This window comes from Phacochoerus africanus, chromosome 2 (genome assembly GCF_016906955.1).
Source record: "Phacochoerus africanus isolate WHEZ1 chromosome 2, ROS_Pafr_v1, whole genome shotgun sequence".
Taxonomy (NCBI): Eukaryota; Metazoa; Chordata; class Mammalia; order Artiodactyla; family Suidae; genus Phacochoerus; species Phacochoerus africanus.
Genome location: NC_062545.1, coordinates 22,647,754 through 22,668,253, shown reverse-complemented (window position 1 = coordinate 22,668,253; position 20,500 = coordinate 22,647,754). Strand labels below are relative to the sequence as shown.

General features: G+C 39.2%; 1 protein-coding gene across 5 annotated transcripts in view; it reads left to right on the top strand.

Moving 5' to 3' along the window:
- The window catches only part of ADGRG6 (adhesion G protein-coupled receptor G6), a 139,967-nt gene that overhangs the window by 96,497 nt on the left and 22,970 nt on the right, over window positions 1–20,500 (top strand). For all 5 annotated transcript variants that reach the window (XM_047770072.1, XM_047770069.1, XM_047770070.1 and 2 more), the window contains 11 exons: window positions 530–641; window positions 1,800–1,858; window positions 2,459–2,669; window positions 4,033–4,204; window positions 5,860–6,000; window positions 8,030–8,149; window positions 10,346–10,391; window positions 12,286–12,392; window positions 17,454–17,581; window positions 18,568–18,836; window positions 20,238–20,334. In XM_047770072.1, the coding sequence (XP_047626028.1) occupies window positions 530–641; window positions 1,800–1,858; window positions 2,459–2,669; window positions 4,033–4,204; window positions 5,860–6,000; window positions 8,030–8,149; window positions 10,346–10,391; window positions 12,286–12,392; window positions 17,454–17,581; window positions 18,568–18,836; window positions 20,238–20,334 (1,462 nt within the window). The remainder of the gene's footprint in view (window positions 1–529; window positions 642–1,799; window positions 1,859–2,458; window positions 2,670–4,032; window positions 4,205–5,859; window positions 6,001–8,029; window positions 8,150–10,345; window positions 10,392–12,285; window positions 12,393–17,453; window positions 17,582–18,567; window positions 18,837–20,237; window positions 20,335–20,500) is intronic.

The window sequence follows — 20,500 nt, the reverse complement described above, 5'->3', positions numbered from 1 at the left end:
TATTTAAAGCTATTTTTTTTTCTGATGAAATTCAGCCTATTAGTGATGTAACAAATGGGTGACATAAAAGCTGTCCAAAGAATGGAAAGAGGCAGATGAAAGTTTATACCCTATTTTAGGAGCATATTATGAAAATACTAAGAATATGGGCAAAATGCCAAAATAACCTTGACTAGAATTGGCTTCAACTTTAGGAATAAAGAGAGTGTGTATATGTGCATATGAGAACTCTAATGAGGTAAATCTGCTAAAGATTTGTGTGAGAACAATGGTGTGTTTCATGTTTACACTCACATAAGTGTTTCTTTTTATTTGATAGTTTTATAAGACGTAATTTTGACTATGAAATGTATTTAATGTTTATTTTTCCTAACTTCTAACTTTTTATAAATTCTGAACACAAAAAACTGGTATTTTAGTTTTGCATGGAATAAGTATGTAATTACCAGTGTTGTTTTACTCTCATCTTGCACCTCTACTTTCAAAAAATTGATTCGTATCTCTCATGTTGGGTCTTATTTTCACATAGGTATATGTTATGCTGAGGAGAATCCTAAAGGATATATATGGCCAACCATCCAGCCTTCTGTATACAATGCCCCCTGTCCAGGGAAACCAGGCTTCTATGCTTCACGAACATGGTAATATTTGCTGGACTCGTGCCAGCAAACTCCACCTTACCTACCTTTCCAGGGTTACACGTGCCGTACCTCAGTTCCAGCGCAGGGTGTATTAATTTCAAAGAAGGGCAGGAATCTCTGCATATGCCTGATCATACACTCCATGAGGGGTAAAGATGAGGCAGCTAAGTTACCCAAAAAAGCCCGTTTTTTTTTTGTTGTTGTTGTTGTTGTTTTTCTCCAAGCAACATGCCAATCTAGCCTTCTCCAAAGAAAGGTGGAGAAACTTGGAAACAAGAGGGTGGCTCTAGAGCAAAGTACCTTGCTTGTGGATGAATGGAACCAGCTCACAGCCCTGGAACACACATCTGACATTTTGGGAGTGGCTGTCATTGGATGGGGAAAGAGGCAGCAAAGAGAGAATAAAGACAGGATGCAGGTTAGGGCGGTATGCTAGTGGAGACAGTCAAGGTGTAGTTTTCCTCTAAATGTTGAACGGAGACCGGTGAGACAGGTTGAGTGCAGAGACTTCAACAAGTAGCAAGTCAAATCCAGTTCTTCGTGGTCCACCTCACCTTCAATTATTGTTTTCTTACGGGGGGAAATTTGGACACTGAAACTGCCCAAATAGAAATACTCTGCCCCCCCTTGCTGGGTTTGACATGTGGTGGAGAGGAAAGAAGGGGACTTCAAAGAGCTTGCTGACTTGAGTTGAATTGTGGCTCTACCTCTTCCTGGCTTTGAGACCTTGGAAAATTCCTTGGTTTATCTATTTTCTCATCTGTAAAATGTGGACTATAATCTGCTCTACAGAATCAGGTGAAATCAAAAAGAGATTTTATCTGAAAAGGTATTAAAGCAGTACTTGATTTACATTACCAACTATGCTTTTAATCTTAGTAACCTGATGTAGCCTCAGTGAGGATGTAGGGTAGGATAGGATATAGCCTCAATGAGGATGTAGGCTAAGGCTGTTGCTAATATTTTTTTCACTTTTTCTTTTCTATAAGAATTTTTACTATGAGTTTTATTTCAATATATTACAGTCTTATTTTCAAGTGAAACATTTAGATAGCAAATTCTAACACTCATTATTAACCAGTTTAGTCAGCTCTAATGTCGTTGATGCCAAGTATTTAAAATCTTTTTTTTTTGTTGGTTTGTTTTTTTGTTTTATAGTTACTCTGCTAATTCATCTGTAGCCTACTGGGGGCCTCCTGATATTTCCAATTGCTCAAGTAAGTGAGGGATTTTTCTTCATTTCTCAAAGGCAGAGTGAAATGACCTCAGGCTTCATGGTTTTCATCACCTTGGGTCATGTTCTTCTGCTCTGTGATACCATTGTAGTGTTAAAAGCGAAGCAAATGATGGCTTCATTTACTTAAGGCAGAAGATATTCTTTGTTCTCCTTCTGACTTTCTGTTCCATCCATTCTACGGGAGATTAAACATAATAAGAAAATTTTGGAGAAGACAATATATAAATTGAGATTTGGGTCAGTGTTTTATAGTTTTGTATTTTTTTTTTTTAAGCAGCAAATATACGCTGATTTAGTGATCCTGGGGCATCTCTCTTAGAACTCTATGTGACTGTTGGGCCCTCCAGTTTATGTACTGATGTTGCTAACAGGCACAGTGTTGTCTTACCTAAAGAGAGAAGTTAGTTTCTGTTTGAATAGAAATCCTTTTGTGTCCTGTGACAGTTGTGATAAGGGATACACACAGGAAACCTATTTGCTACTTTAATATAAAGTAAAATATCATACTATGGTTTGAATTCTTAGAAATGCTCAAAATACATGGGTAAAACTGTATGTTGTTTCTTCTGCCATTTTTTAGGGGAAGCAAATGAAGTTGCCAATCAGATTTTAAATTTAACCAGTGATGGGCAGACATTAAACTCAGCCAATATTACCAGCATCGTAGAACAGGTCAAAAGGATTGTAAATAAAGAGGAAAACATTGATATAACACTTGGTTCAACTTTAATGAATATATTTTCTAATATTCTAACCAGTCCAGACAGTGACTTGCTTGAGTCTTCTTCTGAGTAAGTTTGTCTTTTTTTTTTTAACTTCCGGAGAGTAAAATTTATTGGATACATGTGTTGTTATGTTTCTCACAGATCTAAATGCTTGCAGAATTTAAATCTCTAGAAGATCTATTGATATTTCCCAAGATCATTCATGAAATGAACTTCAAAGTTCTGAAGTTTTGAAAAAATAATTTACAAATTGAATAGGATTATCTATCCGATTAGATAATATAAGTAGTCCCAGAAAGATGTAATTGCTATTCATTTTTCATCTGAAAAATGTTAACTGGTGTTAATTCAAAAGGAGCTGTGGGAGCTAATTGGAGCTGCAGCTGCCGTCTTATATCACAGACACAGCAATGCCGGATCTAATCCGTATCTGAGCCCTACACCACAGCTCACAGCAATGCTGGATGCTTAACCTGCTGAGTGAGGCCAGGGATCAAACCCATATCCTCATGCCTACCAGTAGGGTTCATTACTGCTGAGCCACATTGGGAGCTCCTGTGACACTTCCTTTGCTTACAAAGGAGACACTTAGGAAACATTCAGTTCATCTTATAGGCATACTTGGTCACTGTAGGTCACTATCCTATGGATTGTGACACAGAACTGTGACAGCTTTGTGACTGTTGTACTACCTTTTTTTTTTTTTGGCACCCCCACAGCATGTGGAAGTTCCCAGGCCAGGGACTGAACCTACACCACGGCAGCAGCCCAAGTCACAGCAGTGCCCAGTCTTTAAGCCACTGAGCCACAGAGGAACTCCCAATGACTGCTGTACTTCTGAAATGAAACTGCCTAGGGCGGGGTGTAATACAGTTATTTTTACACACTTCAGTTTCTATCCAGTTGTTTCATTTAATATGTTAGTATTAAGATATTTAATTTTTTTCTTTCTCTTTCCTTCCTTTTAGCAAAATTTCTTTCATGAAAATTTTGTATTTCCTAAAATGTATTTTCTAACTTACCTTATGCACCTAACAATTATGGACCTTTTTTTTACAGGGTCTTGCTTTTAAAAAGTACTTTTATCATATCATTTCCTTTGGTTCTACTCAGTAATAAAGTAGGAAAGGTATTTTTCATATGAGGGAACAAAGGCTAAAAAATAGATGAAAAAAAAGTATTTGTTTAGGATGACTTAATTGTTGCTTTTCCTTCAAGCCTATGTTTCTCTTAAGGATGTGTTTATCTCTGTATCTCTATTCTGTGTTTTAACAGATGTTACTGTGGTTGGGGTAATTTCGTGGGTATTCGTGTTAAGATCAAAAAATTTAAAGACAATTTTATTTGGTTTGTATTTGCCCTTCAGTAAATCACATGTGTGCAAGTACCTACAATGTGTTACTTAACAGTGATATTGTCATTTATTCAGAGCTTTAAAAACAATTGATGAATTGGCCTTCAAGATAGACCTCAGTAGCACGTCACATGTAAATATCACAACTCGGAATCTGGCTCTTGGTGTTTCATCCCTGTCCCCAGAAACCAATGAAATTTCAAATTTTAGCATCGGTCTTCCAAGCAATAATGAATCCTACTTCCAGGTAATGAGCCAGTGGTTTCTTTTATTAATTAGGCAAAAATCTCTTATCCTCTACTGGTTGCCACAGCAAAGGGATCTTGGCTTCAGGGATGGCAGGCAGGTCCAAAGGCTGGCCAAGGTTAAAAGCAGCAGTAGCCATAAAATATGTGGACACAGAGAGGAGGTATTCTTCCAGCTTACCTTCTACAGGCGGTGATGGTGGAACTAAGTGTTAAACTATGAGAGAGTACCAGCCTCTTGAGAGTGGGGTAAGGGGGAAGTTCATTGGGAAAAAAAACCTTTACTGAAGTCCCAAAGGTGGGAAGATACATGGTGTATTATCTTTGCCATTGGGTCTTAGACTGCATTATAATCACCTGGAGGATCTTTTTTTTTTTGTCAGGGGGTGGGGTGGGGGTGGGGGTGGGTGTCTTTTTAGGGCCACACCCATGGCATATGGAATTCCCAGGCTATGGGTCAAATTGGAGCTGTAGTTTCTGGCCTGCGCCACAGCCACAGTAACGCAGGATCTGAGCCATGTCTGCAAGCTACACCACAGCTCATGGCAATGCTGGATCCTTAATCCACTGAGCGAGGCCAGGGATCGAACCTACGTCCTCATGGATGCTAGTTGGGTTTGTTACTGCTGAGCCAGGACAGGAACTCCCTCACCTGAAGGATTTATCAAAACAGATTGCTGGGTCCTATCCCCAGAGATTCTAATTTAATAGGTCCTCCACAATTTGCAGGTATTGCTACTACTGCCTAGTCTGAGGGTCATACTTTGAGAAGCAGTGATGTAGAAGGCTAAGAATGGCAGATGATGATAAGGCTGAACAAGAAAGGTGGGGCCAGATCCCTGGAGAGCCGCTTTGACCTGTTCATAGGACACTTGAGCACATAACTTTCAGTTGCTACTGTGTGCTAGGCAGTGTTCGCCATGTGGGCAAATGAAATGATAGAAACATCATCCTTGACATGGGAGAACAAACACACAAGGGGCATGTAATGCGTCTTAACTGTGGCGACAAACCAAGATTGAGTATTAAAAAATCTGGATATAAGGAAGAAGTTTTTTTCTACTTTGGATGGGGGGCTTTTTTGGATAACTCTGTTTCACATTTTTAAGAGTAAAAACACAGTCAGCCTCAGTCTCATACCAAATCCATTTGCAGGAAAACACTTTGGCCTGATCTGTGGGTTCAGGAAAAATGATACCCAAGAATGTTCATAAAACTTCAGCTGCTTCCTCTATGCAGAGATACTCTTTCCCAGCAATCAAAGTAACTCCTGGCTTTTTTTTTTTTTTTTTTTGGTGGTGGTGGTTATTTTGTCACAATGTGTTTTGGGAAAAGCTCAAAATCTATTAAGTGTAAATCTAATGCTTATACTTGAAAATGTCCACTGATTTATAAATTTCTCAGTTTGCTGTGAAAACAGCAAAACAGTGCATTTCCTGTTTTGCCACATTTGCAAAATTTGAGATGTTTTTCCCAAATTTATAAAATTTGAGATCCAGGCCTTTTTTTGAAAGGGACTCAGCCTCAAGGGCAGTGACTGCTGTGGAGGTAGAGGGGCGCTGTGGTCCTGGTTGAGTTGATGCTGACACTTGTGCTGTGCAGTAATTACTGCAATTTAAATGTGATAACTCCACCAGTCTCTCTGTGTATGTGACAGATGGATTTTGAAAGTGGACAAATGGATCCATTGGCTTCCGTAATTTTGCCTCCAAACTTACTTGAGAACTTAAGTGAGGAAGATTCTGTATTAGTTAAAAGAGCACAATTTACTTTCTTCAATAAAACCGGACTTTTCCAGGTAAGTGTTGAGTAAATTACTATTTATAATCGCAAATTATTTTCTTGCTCAAAAGAAAAATATATCAAGAAGAATAGAAAAACTACTGTATTTTCCACAATGAAAAATTTTAACATAACTATTTATTTTATTTCAGATAATTATATCCTTATTAATAGGATATTTCACATTTTAAAATAAATCATATCACATTGACTTGCATGATACAATTAGTGAAGTTATTATTTACTGTTTCTTTTAAGTGTTTTACGTTCTCTAGCAGTTTAGATCATCAGAGTTAAAGAAATTGTGTGCCAAAAGAAAAGTTTTTTGTTTTGTTTTTTTTAATTCAGAGGGAAGCACTGTTTACATAATGAGTAGCATTCTTGGCTTTAATCAGTTTTCCCATTAGTATTTCAAATGGCCTTTGGCCTTCCCACATCCCCCGGAGTAGGGTGGCATTGTGCTGAGCACATATTGTCATTTTTATTGGCATCATTTCTAGATACTAGAAAGTCCACTGCCAGCAAACACTGGTGACCTCTGGTTGCCTTTGAAAGTGCAACTCATTTTGAGCAGTTGCACTGAGCCCTTTCAATAAAAGTTATCTATTAAATTTAAGATGCCGGTATATATCAAACAATGTGACCTATGTCAGAGAAGACAGGACAGCAAGTTTCAAAGCCAGTGGAAATGTTTTTAATAGACCTGTCATGTTTATATGTCATGTTTAGAGGAAGGGCAGAGATGGCTACAGAGAAGTTAAAGGAGGTCATGGAATCATTTACAGTAATTAACTCAAACATTTTACAGTTTTTATCAGCAAATGTTTTAAGAGCACTGCTATATAAAACATCTGATTAAGAACATAATTCCATACAATTATTCTGAAGGATTTAATAACTACGAACAATGCAGTAGGTGTTAGAGGATGTGAGTGGTGGGGGAGGGAGGGGGTCCTTTGAGAGGAGAGATTGCCCCAGAGGGAAGAGTTGGGAAAAGCCTTGGTGTTATAAGAATCCCTCACTGTTTCCTTTTGACTTTTGTGTTCTCCACACAATCATTTTCTTCTCCTTTGTCATCTCTCAATCGTCAGTGTTATTAAGAAACATATTTTAGGTTTTTAAAGTAAATTTATAGCCGAATGAAACAAATTTAAGGGTTCTATGGTACTCCCCTCACACAGGGAACAAAACCAGAGTATTTTTAAAGGAAAGGTAGGGTGTCCCCAAGCAATAGCCACTTCATTGAGAAAGACCACACAAAAGGAATAAAAAGCATTATTCTAGATGAAAAGAGCTATGTAGCACTTAAGAAATCCTGCCATTATTCCAAAACAAATGGTTCATAATCTGTGACAGAGAAATGCAAGAGGTTCGAGAGGAAACCCAAAGGGAAGGAAAAAGTGTTGGTGATCTTGCTGGAAAGACAGTCTATTGGTCCCACTCATTTTGCAGCACAGATTCACTGATTTGATTTCCTGACGACCTTATCTCTGAAGTGGAAGCTACTGATGCTGGCAAGTGTACAATCGGAGATAGTAGCAGTTCTGATGGGCTTTAATCCAGCTGAATTACATTTAGGTTTAAGCTTGTAAAGACTTCCGACTGTTGTCACGGACATGAAGGATGAATTGATTTTTATTTTTCATACCATATTTCCTTGGTACTTCTCTAAAGGAAAATAACTTCATGTATTTTTTAGAGTAGGGAAATGATCTAATTGTTTCGCAGCTTTTTATGAGTTTATATTATTTGTGGGTTTGCATTGTTTCAGATGTTAACTGGCTGGCATCAGTCAGAACAATTAAGAATGTTTTACAAACATCACCTTGCAGCACTGGCTTATAATGTTCCCTGGACATATTTATTATAGTAAAGAAATGGCACAGCTCTTTCAAGAAAGCTAGCAATTAGATCATGTAAACAGGATGTTCAATAACTGAAGATCTTAAGTGTAAAAAGTGCTGACAGTTTGCTTATTTTTGAGCACCAAAATAATATAAAAGAGTGTGCTTTTGACTAATACACAATTTTATTTTCTTTAAAAGGATGTAGAAACCAAGAAAGGAACCTTAGTGAGTTACGTGATGGCATGCAGTATTGGAAACATTACCATCCGGGATCTGAAGGATCCTGTTCGAATTAAAATCAAACATACAAGAACTCAGGTAAGGAAACACTACAAATGGCCATGGAACAGAGGCAGACTACTTCAGACAATTCTGGGACTTTTTTTTTTAAACATGCTTAGAAGGAGGAGTTCCTGTCATGGTTCAGTGGTTAATGAACCCGACTAGTATCCATGAGGACACGGGTTCGATTTAAGGATCTGGCGTTGCCGTGAGCTGTGGTATCCGTCACAGATGAGGCATGGATCTGGCATTGCTGTGGCTGTGGTGTAGGCCAACAGCTTCAGCTCTGATTCGACCCCTAGCCTGGAAACCTCCATATGCCGTGGGTATGGCCCTAAAAAAGACAAAAGACGAAAACAAACAAAAAAAACAAACAGGCTTAGAAAGATCTGGTATTTTTTTTTTAATTGAAGGGGACAATTTTCTGCAAAAGGGGGGGCCAGCTAGCCAGGTAGTGCTGTCATGTCACCATAAATGGTGGCAGAGGGACTTAGATGAGATGGGGGGGATTAGTCTTATCTAGGACCCAATTATCTGCAAAAGAATAACAGCAAAGGAAAGAGCCACTATTTTAAAGAAACAATGTATAATTCAGTTAAATTAGATGCAGACTCATTGCATAATTGTGTCATTAAAGATTTGGGTTCTTTTTAAAGTCAAAGATTACAGAAACTGGGAAAGCAGAATGGAAATAGGAGAAAGAGTTGACTTATTTTTTGAGAGGTTGGCAGTTGTCTAAAATCTTGGCAAATCTTGCTCTCTTTTTCTTTCTTTTGCTTCATTACCCTTGCTATCCTCTGTTTATTTGATAAAATCATGTGGGGGTTCTTATTGTCTCAGGTGGCCCAGCCACAGTTTTTCACTGTTTTATAGAGGGTCTCAGTCGTGATTCTACCACTAGGCAGGAAGGCGGGCGGGAAGTGAGCTGGCTGATAAGGAGTAAGACTTGGACTGAAGTCATCTGAGAATTAGCTCTGCTTTGTCACGGAACCCTCTGAGACCTCCCTATTCTACCCTTTGGCCTCTTTTGTTTCAGCTCCTTCCATAAAGAATGTTTTAGGAGTTTCTGTCATGGCGCAGTGGAAATGAATCCGACGAGGAACCAACCATGAGGTTGTTGGTTCGATCCCTGGCCTCACTCAGTGGGTTAAGGATCTGGCCTTGCCATGAGCTCTGGTGTAGGTCTGCAGACACAGCTCAGATCTGGCGTTGCTGTGGCTGTGGTGTAGGTCAGCAGCTATAGCTCTGATTAGACCCCTAGCCTGGGAACCTCCATATGCCACAGGTGCAGCCCTTAGACAAAAGACCAAAAAAAGTAAATAAAAAAAGTTTTAAATGTGGTATATGATATACATAACATAAAAGTTACCACTTTAGCCATTTTAAATGTACAGTTCTGTGGCATTAAGTACATTTACATTGTTCTACAACCATTACTGCATCCCTCTCCAGAACGTCTTCATCTTCCCCAACTGAAACTATGTTCCCATGAAGTGCTAACTCCTGTTCCCCTCTCTCCCAGCCCCTGGAAACCACCATTCTGTTCTGTCTCCATGAATTTGACTGCTCTGGTATCTCATATAAATGGAATCATATAGTACTTACTTTTTTGTGACTGGCTTATATTTCTTAATATGATACCTTTGAGGTTCATCCATATGGTGGCATGTGTCAGAATTTTCTGCCTTTTTAAGTCTGGATCATATGCCATTGTGCATGTGCACGCATGCGTGCACACACACACACACACACACACACTTTTTATTTACCCATTCATTCATTGATGGCCCCTTGGTTGCTTTCCACCTTTTGGCCAGAGTGAATAATGCTGCTGAGAGCAAGGGTGTCATGAGAAAATCCGTTTGAGTCCCTGCTTTCAATTTTTTGGGACATATACTTAGAGATGAAGGAGAATTTGGAAGAGGAAGTGAAATTTGAGTGTAAACAGCTTTGCTAAATGCTGAGAATTGCATTTTATGATGAGACATAATTAGTAACCTGCAGATAAGTGGGCAGCATGATTCCTCTGTGGTTATAGCTGATATCCATTTGAAGTCTGTGACAGCAGACCCCCTAAACTGCCTGCTGTTCTTAGGTTCTATTGCCCTGACTAATGATGATCTATTTCTTTGTGAAAACCTTAGCATCTTTATTCTTTTCCCATATTCAAATCGTATGGTTTTTCATTTATTTTGAACACCATTTCACATGTTTATTCTTATGTTAATATAGGCAGTGCCTCATCCCATCTGTGCCTTCTGGGATCTGAACAAAAACGGTAGGTTTTAAAATACTCACTATCTTAATAACAACTAAATTCTTAAACATCGTTAGACCCCCTCATTGCCTTTAATTCTGTCCCAAATCAGAGTGAGTCACAATGTAAGTCTGATGGCAACTGAGCTGCAAAATTTGGTTTAGGTTGCTTGGGAAGTGAAGTGAATTCTAATTTCTGTAACGTTTTATTCTTTGCAAGAAGAAATAGGCAGACTTGCCTTTTTGTTTTAAACAAACCACCTCTGATTTCAGTTATTTGTAAAATACAGCATACATTTTTATTTCCACTTTTAGATAAATGCCAATATACATTTGGTCACATTTTTCTGGGATGCTTCCGAAGAGATTATTTGATGTGCACAAGGCATACAATTTCAAATCCAGCTTCCAGACCACAGATTATGGGGGGAAATCCTATTAGAGGACTGTAACTATAGGAATGGTTATGAACTGGCTCAAAAATGACATTTGACAGTCAAGAGAGAAAGGCAGGATGGAGGGATAAATCACTAAAGTGTAGAGGTATCTTCGAGGGAAGGACAAGCCACAAAACCTCTCACCTCTGCCCCTTAATGTCACCTTCCCTTGAGGGCCCCCCAGTGGGAATATGGTGGTTAAACAAAGCAGCACCAGTGCAGGCTGCTCCTCAGAATCATAGTCTGAAGGTGTCTACAAGCCTTTTATTTTTATTTACATTATTTTTCTTAATGTCAAGACATTCTTTTTCCCTCAAAACCTCTTTTTGTGATACTCCTTATCTTAGCTGGAAAGTTTTTTGTTGTTTGGTTGGTTTCTAGTTGAATTTTTGTGAAGATCCTGATTTGCTAACTACATAGTTCAAAATGGTATCACCTTGTGGTCTTAAAATATTTTTCAAATATATGAGTTGCTTGTATTCCATATCATACCATGGAAGTCAGGTAAGATGTGTTTAAGGCATTTGCAATAAGCTGTTAGTGAGCATGACTGCTGTGTACATAGTAGCATGTTCCAAGGAAGTGGTCCTTTGTTCTCATGTCTTCCCAGAGACAGAGATTGACCCGAAGGGGAAAAAATGTATTCCTCTTTAGAGACTTTGCTAGTATGTAACAATTTGAAAGGGGATTTTCTTCTTTTTTTCTTTTAGGGCCACACTCTCGGCATATGGAAAGTCCTAGGTTAGGGGTCAAATCTGAGCCTCATCTGCAACCTATGCCTGCAGCTGTGGCAAGACTGGATCCTTAACCCACAGGGCAGGGCCAGGGATCGAACCTGCATCCTCATGGATGCTAGTCAGGTTCCTTACCGATGAGCCACAACAAGAACCCCAGGGATATTCTTTTTATGGAAGTTGATCTTAAAACGTATTAAATAAATAATATATAAATTCATATATTAATATATTTATGTTAAAATATTTTAAATAAATAACATCAATTCATATATTAATATATATTTATACATAAAATATCTAATACTTATTTAAATATATTTCTATTATATATAGAAATTAAATTTATTTAAATAACTACATTTAATATTATTAAATAAATGTATTTCTATAAACATAATTAATATGTTTATATTAAATAAGCAAAATAGATGTTACAATATATTAAGAATTTTTAAGTGGGACTTTTGTGGACCCCCAGCAGCACTGCAGTAGAACATTGTTGAAAACTGCTGCCTAGATCATCTGTAACTGCCCACCCAGCACATTCTATGATTCCAGGAATCAAAATTATTCTAAATGTTGGTAGCTTTCACAGCAGTATCCCTTTTGAGACAACCGCAAGGCAGAAGAGACTGAAGCATATTTCCCCAAAGAGGAGCTCATCCAGGATAGTGAAGGTCCAGGATAGCGAAGGCCCTGATGTGCTGTTGTTTTCACCCTGTTTGTTGACTTCCTCCTACAGAAGGTTCGGGATTTTGGAACACATCAGGATGTGACGCACACAGAGATTCAGACGCAAACCAGACGATCTGCCTGTGTAACCACCTCACACACTTTGGCGTTCTCATGGTAAGGGAAGAACTTCCCACTCATTTCGAAATAATGTAATTTTGGAAAGCATGCTTCTTTTTATGAGTCAGCCTTTTTAGATTATGTGTTTTGGGGATTTTTTTCCTGATAATTTTCATCTGTACTCAGAATCTTGATTCTTAATGAAGGATCTCATTAACAGAGATCATTTATTAAAAATACGCAAAATAAGGATGGAGATGAACACTACTTTTTTTTCTCATAGCATTCACATAAACGGTCCCCAACACAAGAAAATCATGGTGAGACCCTGGAATTAAGAGAGAAACACAGTAAGGGAGACAGAGAGGGAGGGAGGGAGAGACAGAAACATTAAAGAGGAAGAAAATGTTGGGATTTACTAACACGGAAGGGAGTTGTGAAAAGTTTCATCAAAAATTATCTTTCTTATATTATCACTGAGTGTGTTTGAATGTTACTTTGTACCAGGTACTGTGCCTGGTGATCAGCTGTGACCAAATGACTGCAGTCCCCTGTAGAGATCACAGCCTGTTAGGACAGACTAGTGACAAGGACAGCAAGGAGTCTTCAGGCCTGCAAGAGGGATGATGGCTGTGACACTTCTCTCATATCATTCTTTTTTTTTTTTTTTGTCTTTTTGTCTTTTCTAGGGCTGCTCCTGCAGCATATGGAGGTTCTCAGGCTAGGGGTCTTATCGGAGCTGTAGCCTCTGGCCTACACCACAGCCACAGCAACACCAGATCCGAGCCGTGTCTTCGACCTACACCACAGCTCACGGCAACGCCAGATCCTTAACCCACTGAGCAAGGCCAGGGATCAAATCCGAAACTTCATGGTTTCTAATTGGATTCATTAACCACTGAGCCACGACGGGAACTCCTCTCTCATATTATTCTTTCCTTCCTTTCTTCCTGCTCTCTTTCCCCTGGCCCTGGTTTTATTTCATTAGCCAATGTGTCCAACAGTTTTAAGCAAAAATTGCATTGCATCGATAGATTTTTTTCCGCCCTTCAAATTTTCAAGAGCCACCTTACAACCAGCACCTTGGGTGAATTCATCCACAGACTTATACTCTTACCTTATGATCTGATATAGTTGTGTCTTTGCAGGCACTTTTCTGTTTCGAAGTACGCCCTCCAGATCATAACAGAGCCATTGGTTCTGTATATTTTCCATAAAGGGATCAAACCACATTTGGTTTTTAGTGGAAGATGGGAGTAAGGTGTGCTGAGGCAATAAAGCTTTTGGAACTCAAATCACAGCCATCGGGTTATGTTTATCCCATCCCTGAAACCTTACACCTACTTCCTGTGGGGCTGGGAGGAAGCAGTGAGGAACCCTGCAATGTGGTGTTTGGCTCATGCATCCATCTACTTGGCCTGTGTAAATGGCCATTGTCCCATCACAACCCTGCAAGTTATCATTTCCCTGACAACGCAGTACTTAAATCTCTGAGGGATAAAAAAGTTATTTAAAAAGATGACAATCATAGAGAACTTTTTAACACTTCCCAAAGATTAATGTTTTTGTTTACTGCCAGACCATGAAAATGAACAATTAAACTGTAGCATGTTTTCCCTAAATAATTTTTTACAAACCCTCAGTTTTTTTCCATATTCTCTTTTTTCAAAAAATTACAGCATCATTCTTTCATAAAACACTTATTTTGCATCATGACTCATTTAGGTATATAAGCTTTAGCTTAATTCATTGAATTATTTCAACTGTAAGTGTGTGTGTGTGTACGTAGCCTGATTGTGTGTAAGTCTAATATTAGATAAGTAGATAACGGTAACACAGTTCACTCTTCAGAGATGATTTTACATAACCAAAGTTTGGCTTCCTATTACTTTGAATGGTTACTGTATTCAAACAGTGTTTAAATGAGATTATGAATCTGTAATTATACATTATTTTTCTGTTTCCATTGATTAAATAATTTGTTTTACATGTATATGGATATATATTCTTTTAGTGCTGTCTTTTCATTTTTCACTGTTTATAAACTTCTAGAAGAAAAACTTTTCAGGATTTATCTTTTCTGGCAATATGTCCGTAGCCTTTCAGCTTTTCTGGACCACCAAAACATTGTTAAGAGTCTTAATGTAGGAGTTCCTGCTGTGGCTCAGTGGGTTACAAATCCAACCAGTATCCATGAGGATGTAGGTTCAATCCCTAGCCTTGCTCAGTGAGTTAGGGATTCAGCATTGCCCTGAGCTGTGGTGTAGGTTGCAGATGCAGCTCAGATCCCACATTGTTGTGGCTGTGGTGTAGGCCAACAGCTGCAGCTCTAATTTGACCCCTAGCCTGGGAACTTCTGTATGCTGCAGGTGCAGCCCTAAAAAGCAAAAAAAAAAAAAAAGTCTTAATATCCAAACTCTTTATTCACTTGTTTAACATATTCTCAGAGTCTACTTTGCCCTCTGACACATTCACCATATGAGAAATTAAAAAACATACTCTGGATTCATAATTATATTTTCTCATCTACAAATGTATGAAGAATTTCATGTCCTCTGCTACATTTCTTTATAGATTTTTCGTATTTTTAACAGTACATTCTCATGTTGGCTAGTTCAGAGGAACAAATATTTTTACATTCTTTCTCTAAAAGTAAAAAACAGCATGAGACGTGTGTAAATGTGTAAGCATAATACAATATTAGTTTATTAAATTACATTTTATTTTATTTATTTTTTAATGTATGTTTTTGGCCACACTCTGGCATGTGGAAGTTCCCGGGCCAGGGATCAAACCTGGGCCACAGCAGTGCTACTGAAGCCATTGTAGGGACAATGCTGGATCCTTCACCCACTGCACCACAAGGGAAGTCCTTAGTTTACACTTTAAACTGTGGCTTTAATTATGATTTGCAAGTCTACTACCTTTTCTAGATGGTAGTGATAGGTTTTTCAAGTGGTAATGACAAGTTCTTTGGAGGGTCTCACGATATTTCTCCGGCCTGGTCAAATCCTGGAGTAACCATTGTGTTGGTGAAGTAGCCAACCTGTGAGTCAAGTAGCACTGACTTGAACCCCATCCCGTGTGCCCTGGGAGTGTTGGGATGTGTCCATGTCCTCCCAGGGTTTTGAGGGATTCCTGGCAGAGGAGGATAGGAAAGTCCTCTCCGACGCTGAGTCCCTGTGTATGCTGAATTCCATCACTGTACATTTCGTGGCCTGACAATGGTACTGTTACCTGTTCTTACTGCAACAGCCAGACCTGGAGCTGAGTCCCGTTTCATGATTTCACGTGCATATACGCACATGCAAATGCCACTTACTGCAGGTCTTTGTGTGAATGGCAGTTTTACTGACATTTTGGTGAAAATTAACATTATAGAATGAAAAACGTATAAAGCAAACTCCTCCCCACCCCCGTAATTTAAGACCTAAACGTTTAAACCAGGTATTCTTTTTGGAATAGGTCCCTTCTCCAAGAAGGCTCCGTTTTCAAACGTCTGTATAAAATGCATGTGCCTTTCTTCTCCAACCAAGATTGAGTGGTTGATGTTAGCTCAAGATTTATCCCTACCCTAATTCTCCATTTAAGGAAGAAAAGAAAGATTCTCTTACCAGGCTTGGACTTTGCAAGTCTGCCTCTGTCTGCATGGTAAAATTAAAATTAAGGCTTCGTATTCACATGCTAGAAAATGTTGACTTGTTTCCACTCATGACAACCCCTAAAACTTTTAAGCGGCACCCTTTCAGGTCTATTGGTATCAAACAATTGTAACCCCCCACATTCTTAGTGGCTTCACATTTATGGAAAAAAAAAAAAAAAAAAAAGGCCACCACGGCCAAAACATACCAGGCTTTGAAATGACCACAGTAAGCACCTCAGCACAACTGTCTGAACTGGGCAGCCATGCGCCAGCACCACCCTCTGGCTGTCTCTGGCTGAGCCCCTCCCCACCAAGGAAATAACTCAGAGCCCACCTGAGAGCTTGGCCGGTGGGCCACGGTGTTCTCCAAATACTTGTGTCCCCAGCTCTGCAAATGATAGGAAAGTGTCTGGTCATTTATTATGCAAGGCAGTGGGTCTCCAGTTTTCGTTGGGGGACCCAGTGGTTTTGGTTTCAAGTTATACTGGTATACAAAGACCTGGGGTAACAGGGTAATGATTATAAAAAAAACAACAACTAAAAAACTATGTATAGAAGTTCCCATTGTGATGCAGTAGAAACGAACCTGAATAGTATCCATGAGGATGCAGGTTTGATTCCTAGCCTCTCTCAGTGGGTTAAGGATCTGGCATTGCTCTGAGCTGTGATGCAGGTTACAGACACTCCTTGAATCCCACATTGCTGTGGCTGTGGTGTGGACTGGCAGCTACAGCTGTGATTCGACCCTTATCCTAGGAACTTCCATATGCTGTGGGTGTGGCCCTAAAAAGAAAAACAAAACAAAACAAACAACCCCCCCCAAACCAAAACGATATGCAACTCTCAATGCTGCATTTTTGTTTCATGAAGTGATCCACAAGAGTACAATAAATGAAAGTTTCAGTACAGGCATCCCTCAGCGATGTTTTTGTGGGTTCAGTTCCAGACCACTGCAATAAAGCAAATCTCAAGATAACATGAGTCACACGAATTTGGGGGTTTCCCAGTGCGTATAAAAGTTATGTTTATACCATACTGTAGTCTACTAAGTGTGCAAAACAATGTAGATACCTTAATTAAAGATGTTTTATTGCTAAGAAGTGCTAACCATCATATGAGCTTCAGTGAGTCATAGTAGTAACATCAAAGATCACTGATCACCTGTCACTGTAACAAATATAATTAATGAAAAAGTTTGAAATATTGCAAGAGTTACCCACATGTGACAGACAGACCCAAAGTAGCAAACGCTATTGGAAAAATGGTTCAACTCAGTTGTCTCAAACCTTCAATTTATAAAAACAGGCAGTGTCTGCGAAGTGCAGTAGAGTGAGGCGTGCCTGTATTGATTTACACCACTGTTTTTAGCCCCTGAGATTGAACTGGGATTCTAAGTGTTATCAGTGGACTTTCTGATGAAAGAAAACACTCCCTCATGGAAACAGAATCTGACAGCTGCTTCTCGTTTGTGGTAGGACCTTCAAGGAACCGCCTCACAGTTGGATGCAAAAAACACCAAAGTTCTCACCTTCATCACCTATATTGGTTGCGGAATATCTGCTATTTTTTCAGCAGCTACTCTCCTGACATATGTTGCTTTTGAGTAAGTATTTTTTCTACCTGCCAAATCCACTGCTGCCTGTCCCAAAATATGAATAAGAGAATCGCCTCGGCTTTTAAAAACATCTGTCCACTTTGTGAATCATGTAGGGTGGTTCACTTTTAATGTTCGGCTTTCTCATAAGATTCATTGTGCAACATGAATTTTGTAGCTGTAGAATCTTAATTTACAGTTTCTGTGTTGTTATAGGTACTGTGCTGATAAAATGTATTTAAGCCTGCTAGAGATGATTAGCATTTAAGTAAATAATTGTATGAAATGTCTTTTACATGGTAAAACATGAAAACATTTGCTTCACAAATATTATAAAATTGGTTTTGAAACAGGAAGGTTTTTTTTTAAATAGCATTCTTACCTTGTTAAAAATCAATAAATTTTAACAAAATTTGGGGAAATTGTGTTTTTTTAAATATCATTTTTTATAAATCTAGAATTTTTACTGGATTGAAAAAAATCAATCTGTGAAACCAACTGGAAATTTTGGAAACAGTTTTGAAATAAAATTAATGTTTTAAAACAATCTTTGTCATTTACCAAATAACCATGTATGTTTAGCCCTTTTCCTAGGGGAACCATGTTATAAAGATGGTGCTGCCTATTGCAGAGCTGTGTAAGATACCAGTTTACTGCCTGTGCTTAAAAGATTTAGTTACAAGATTCTTTTCATATATTTTTCTTTTTTTTCTTTTTTTTTTTTTTTTGGCTTTTTAGGGCCGCACCTGTGGTATATATATGGAGGCTCCCAGGCTGGGGGTCTAATCAGAGCTGTAGTTTCTGGCCACAGCCACAGCCATGCCAGATCTGAGCCGCGTCTGCAACCTACACCACAGCTCATGGCAGCACCGGATCCTTAACCCACTGAGCGAGGCCAGGGATTGAACCTGCAACCTCATGGTTCCTAGTCGGATTTGTTTCTGCTGCGCCGTGATGGGAACGCCATCATATATCCTTCTTTTTGCCTTTTTTAGAAAATTGCGAAGGGATTATCCCTCCAAAATCTTGATGAACCTGAGTACAGCCCTGCTGTTCCTAAATCTCATCTTCCTCCTGGATGGCTGGATCACCTCGTTTCACGTGGATGGGCTCTGCACTGCCGTGGCAGCCCTGCTGCATTTCTTCCTTCTGGCAACCTTTACCTGGATGGGGCTGGAAGCGATTCACATGTACATCGCTCTGGTTAAAGTTTTTAACACTTACATTCGCCGATACATACTGAAATTCTGCATTGTTGGCTGGGGTAAGCCTCCTCAATTTTGTTTTATCTTTTTCCGTTATGGAAATCCCTAGCTTCTCCTAGGAAGATCCTGTCTGGAAAGAATAACACTGCCCAAAGAAACTTCCCAATTGTGAATGATGTGGACCTGATACACACAGCCTAAGAAAGGGGCTTCCTCAGAATGGTGTTTTTAAAAACTATTCACCAGTCCTCACTAAGGTCAGGAGTAAAGGAAAAAAAAAAAAAAAAAAACCCTAACTCCTGAGTCACCACAAACTTATTTCCTGTGTCCAGAGCCAGCCCACCCAAGTCTGAAGAAGCAGCTGGCGGACAGTGGTGCATTTCCATTATATTTCAAAATATAAAGGCCAGCTCATACTTCTAACTCTACTCACCCCTAGACACATGCCCATGTCTTGAAAACATGAGCAAGAAAGTTATTTTTGTGTGTGCAACCAGAATACTGACCGAATTCTTGCTTTGAACTTCTTAACATGATTCCTCAACCAAACACAGATAGCTGTATTAGCCTCCTTGAGATCTTTTATTTTGGTCTTTTTTTGTTTTCTAGGGCCACACCCATGGCATGTGGAGGTTCCCAGGCTAGGGATCTAATCGGTGCTATAGCTACTGGCCTACGCCAGAGCCACAGCAATGTGGTATCCAGGCTGCGTCTGCAACCTACATACACCACATCTCGTGGCAATGCCGGATCCTTAACCCACTGAGCGAGGCCAGGGATCTTTGAGATCTTCTAATTGGGCTTCTGCTTCATCTGGGTTTCGTATCAGGCTAGGCATTTAGAGCTTTCTCACAAATCTCTTTTTCAGGTGGCAGTGTAGAAACGAGACGTTTCCAAAGTGTTCAGCAGCACCCTAGGAGGCAGTGAAAGCACCTTTCAGAATTCAGGTGGTGTAGCATTGCCCCACTGAAATATGCATGGAAATACTCTATTGATTCTCTCCAGGGAGGACTATAAAGACTTTCCGCCCCCACTGTTCTCCACCACCCACCCCCCACTTTTTCTAAAGACTTGTCTTTCTGCAGAAGGGGCAAAATAAAGCCGCAGTACCTTCCTCCCTGAACTCTGGCAGTCTAACAGGTGTCATAATGAAACCCCATTTTCTGGTGCTGCATTCAGTGTAAATCAGGTTCAGTACTTTAGTGGGTACCAGTAAGCAAACAGAATGTTTAAATATCTGCCATTTAAGAGTAGGTTTGGATCGTTTCCAGTTAGAGTTGGAGATTTCACACCAAAAAGGGGGTTTTATTGTTTTTAACCAAGTCACCAGTTTTAAGAAATTTGATTCTATGATATGGAGTGTTTTCTTTCTTTTTTTTCCCCCCTTGCCATTATTGATCTTATAAAACAGCCTCAGATACTTCAGAAAGGTTGTTTTTGTCCTGGTTTTGTTGTAACAGGTCTGCCTGCCTTAGTTGTGTCCATTGTTCTAGCGAGCAGAAACCAAAATGAAGTCTATGGAAAAGAAAGTTATGGAAAAGAACAAGGTGATGAATTGTAAGTAATAAAAGCTTTCTGGGAATTTAATTGTGATGAGTGTATATCCTTTGTTCCTTGAGGTTTAGTGTAAGTTGCCATGCCAATAGCAGGCTTCTTATTTTGGAAGGTTGAAGTGTATTTGCCTGTCTTTGCAAAGATCTCTGCTGTGCCACAGATGAATTCA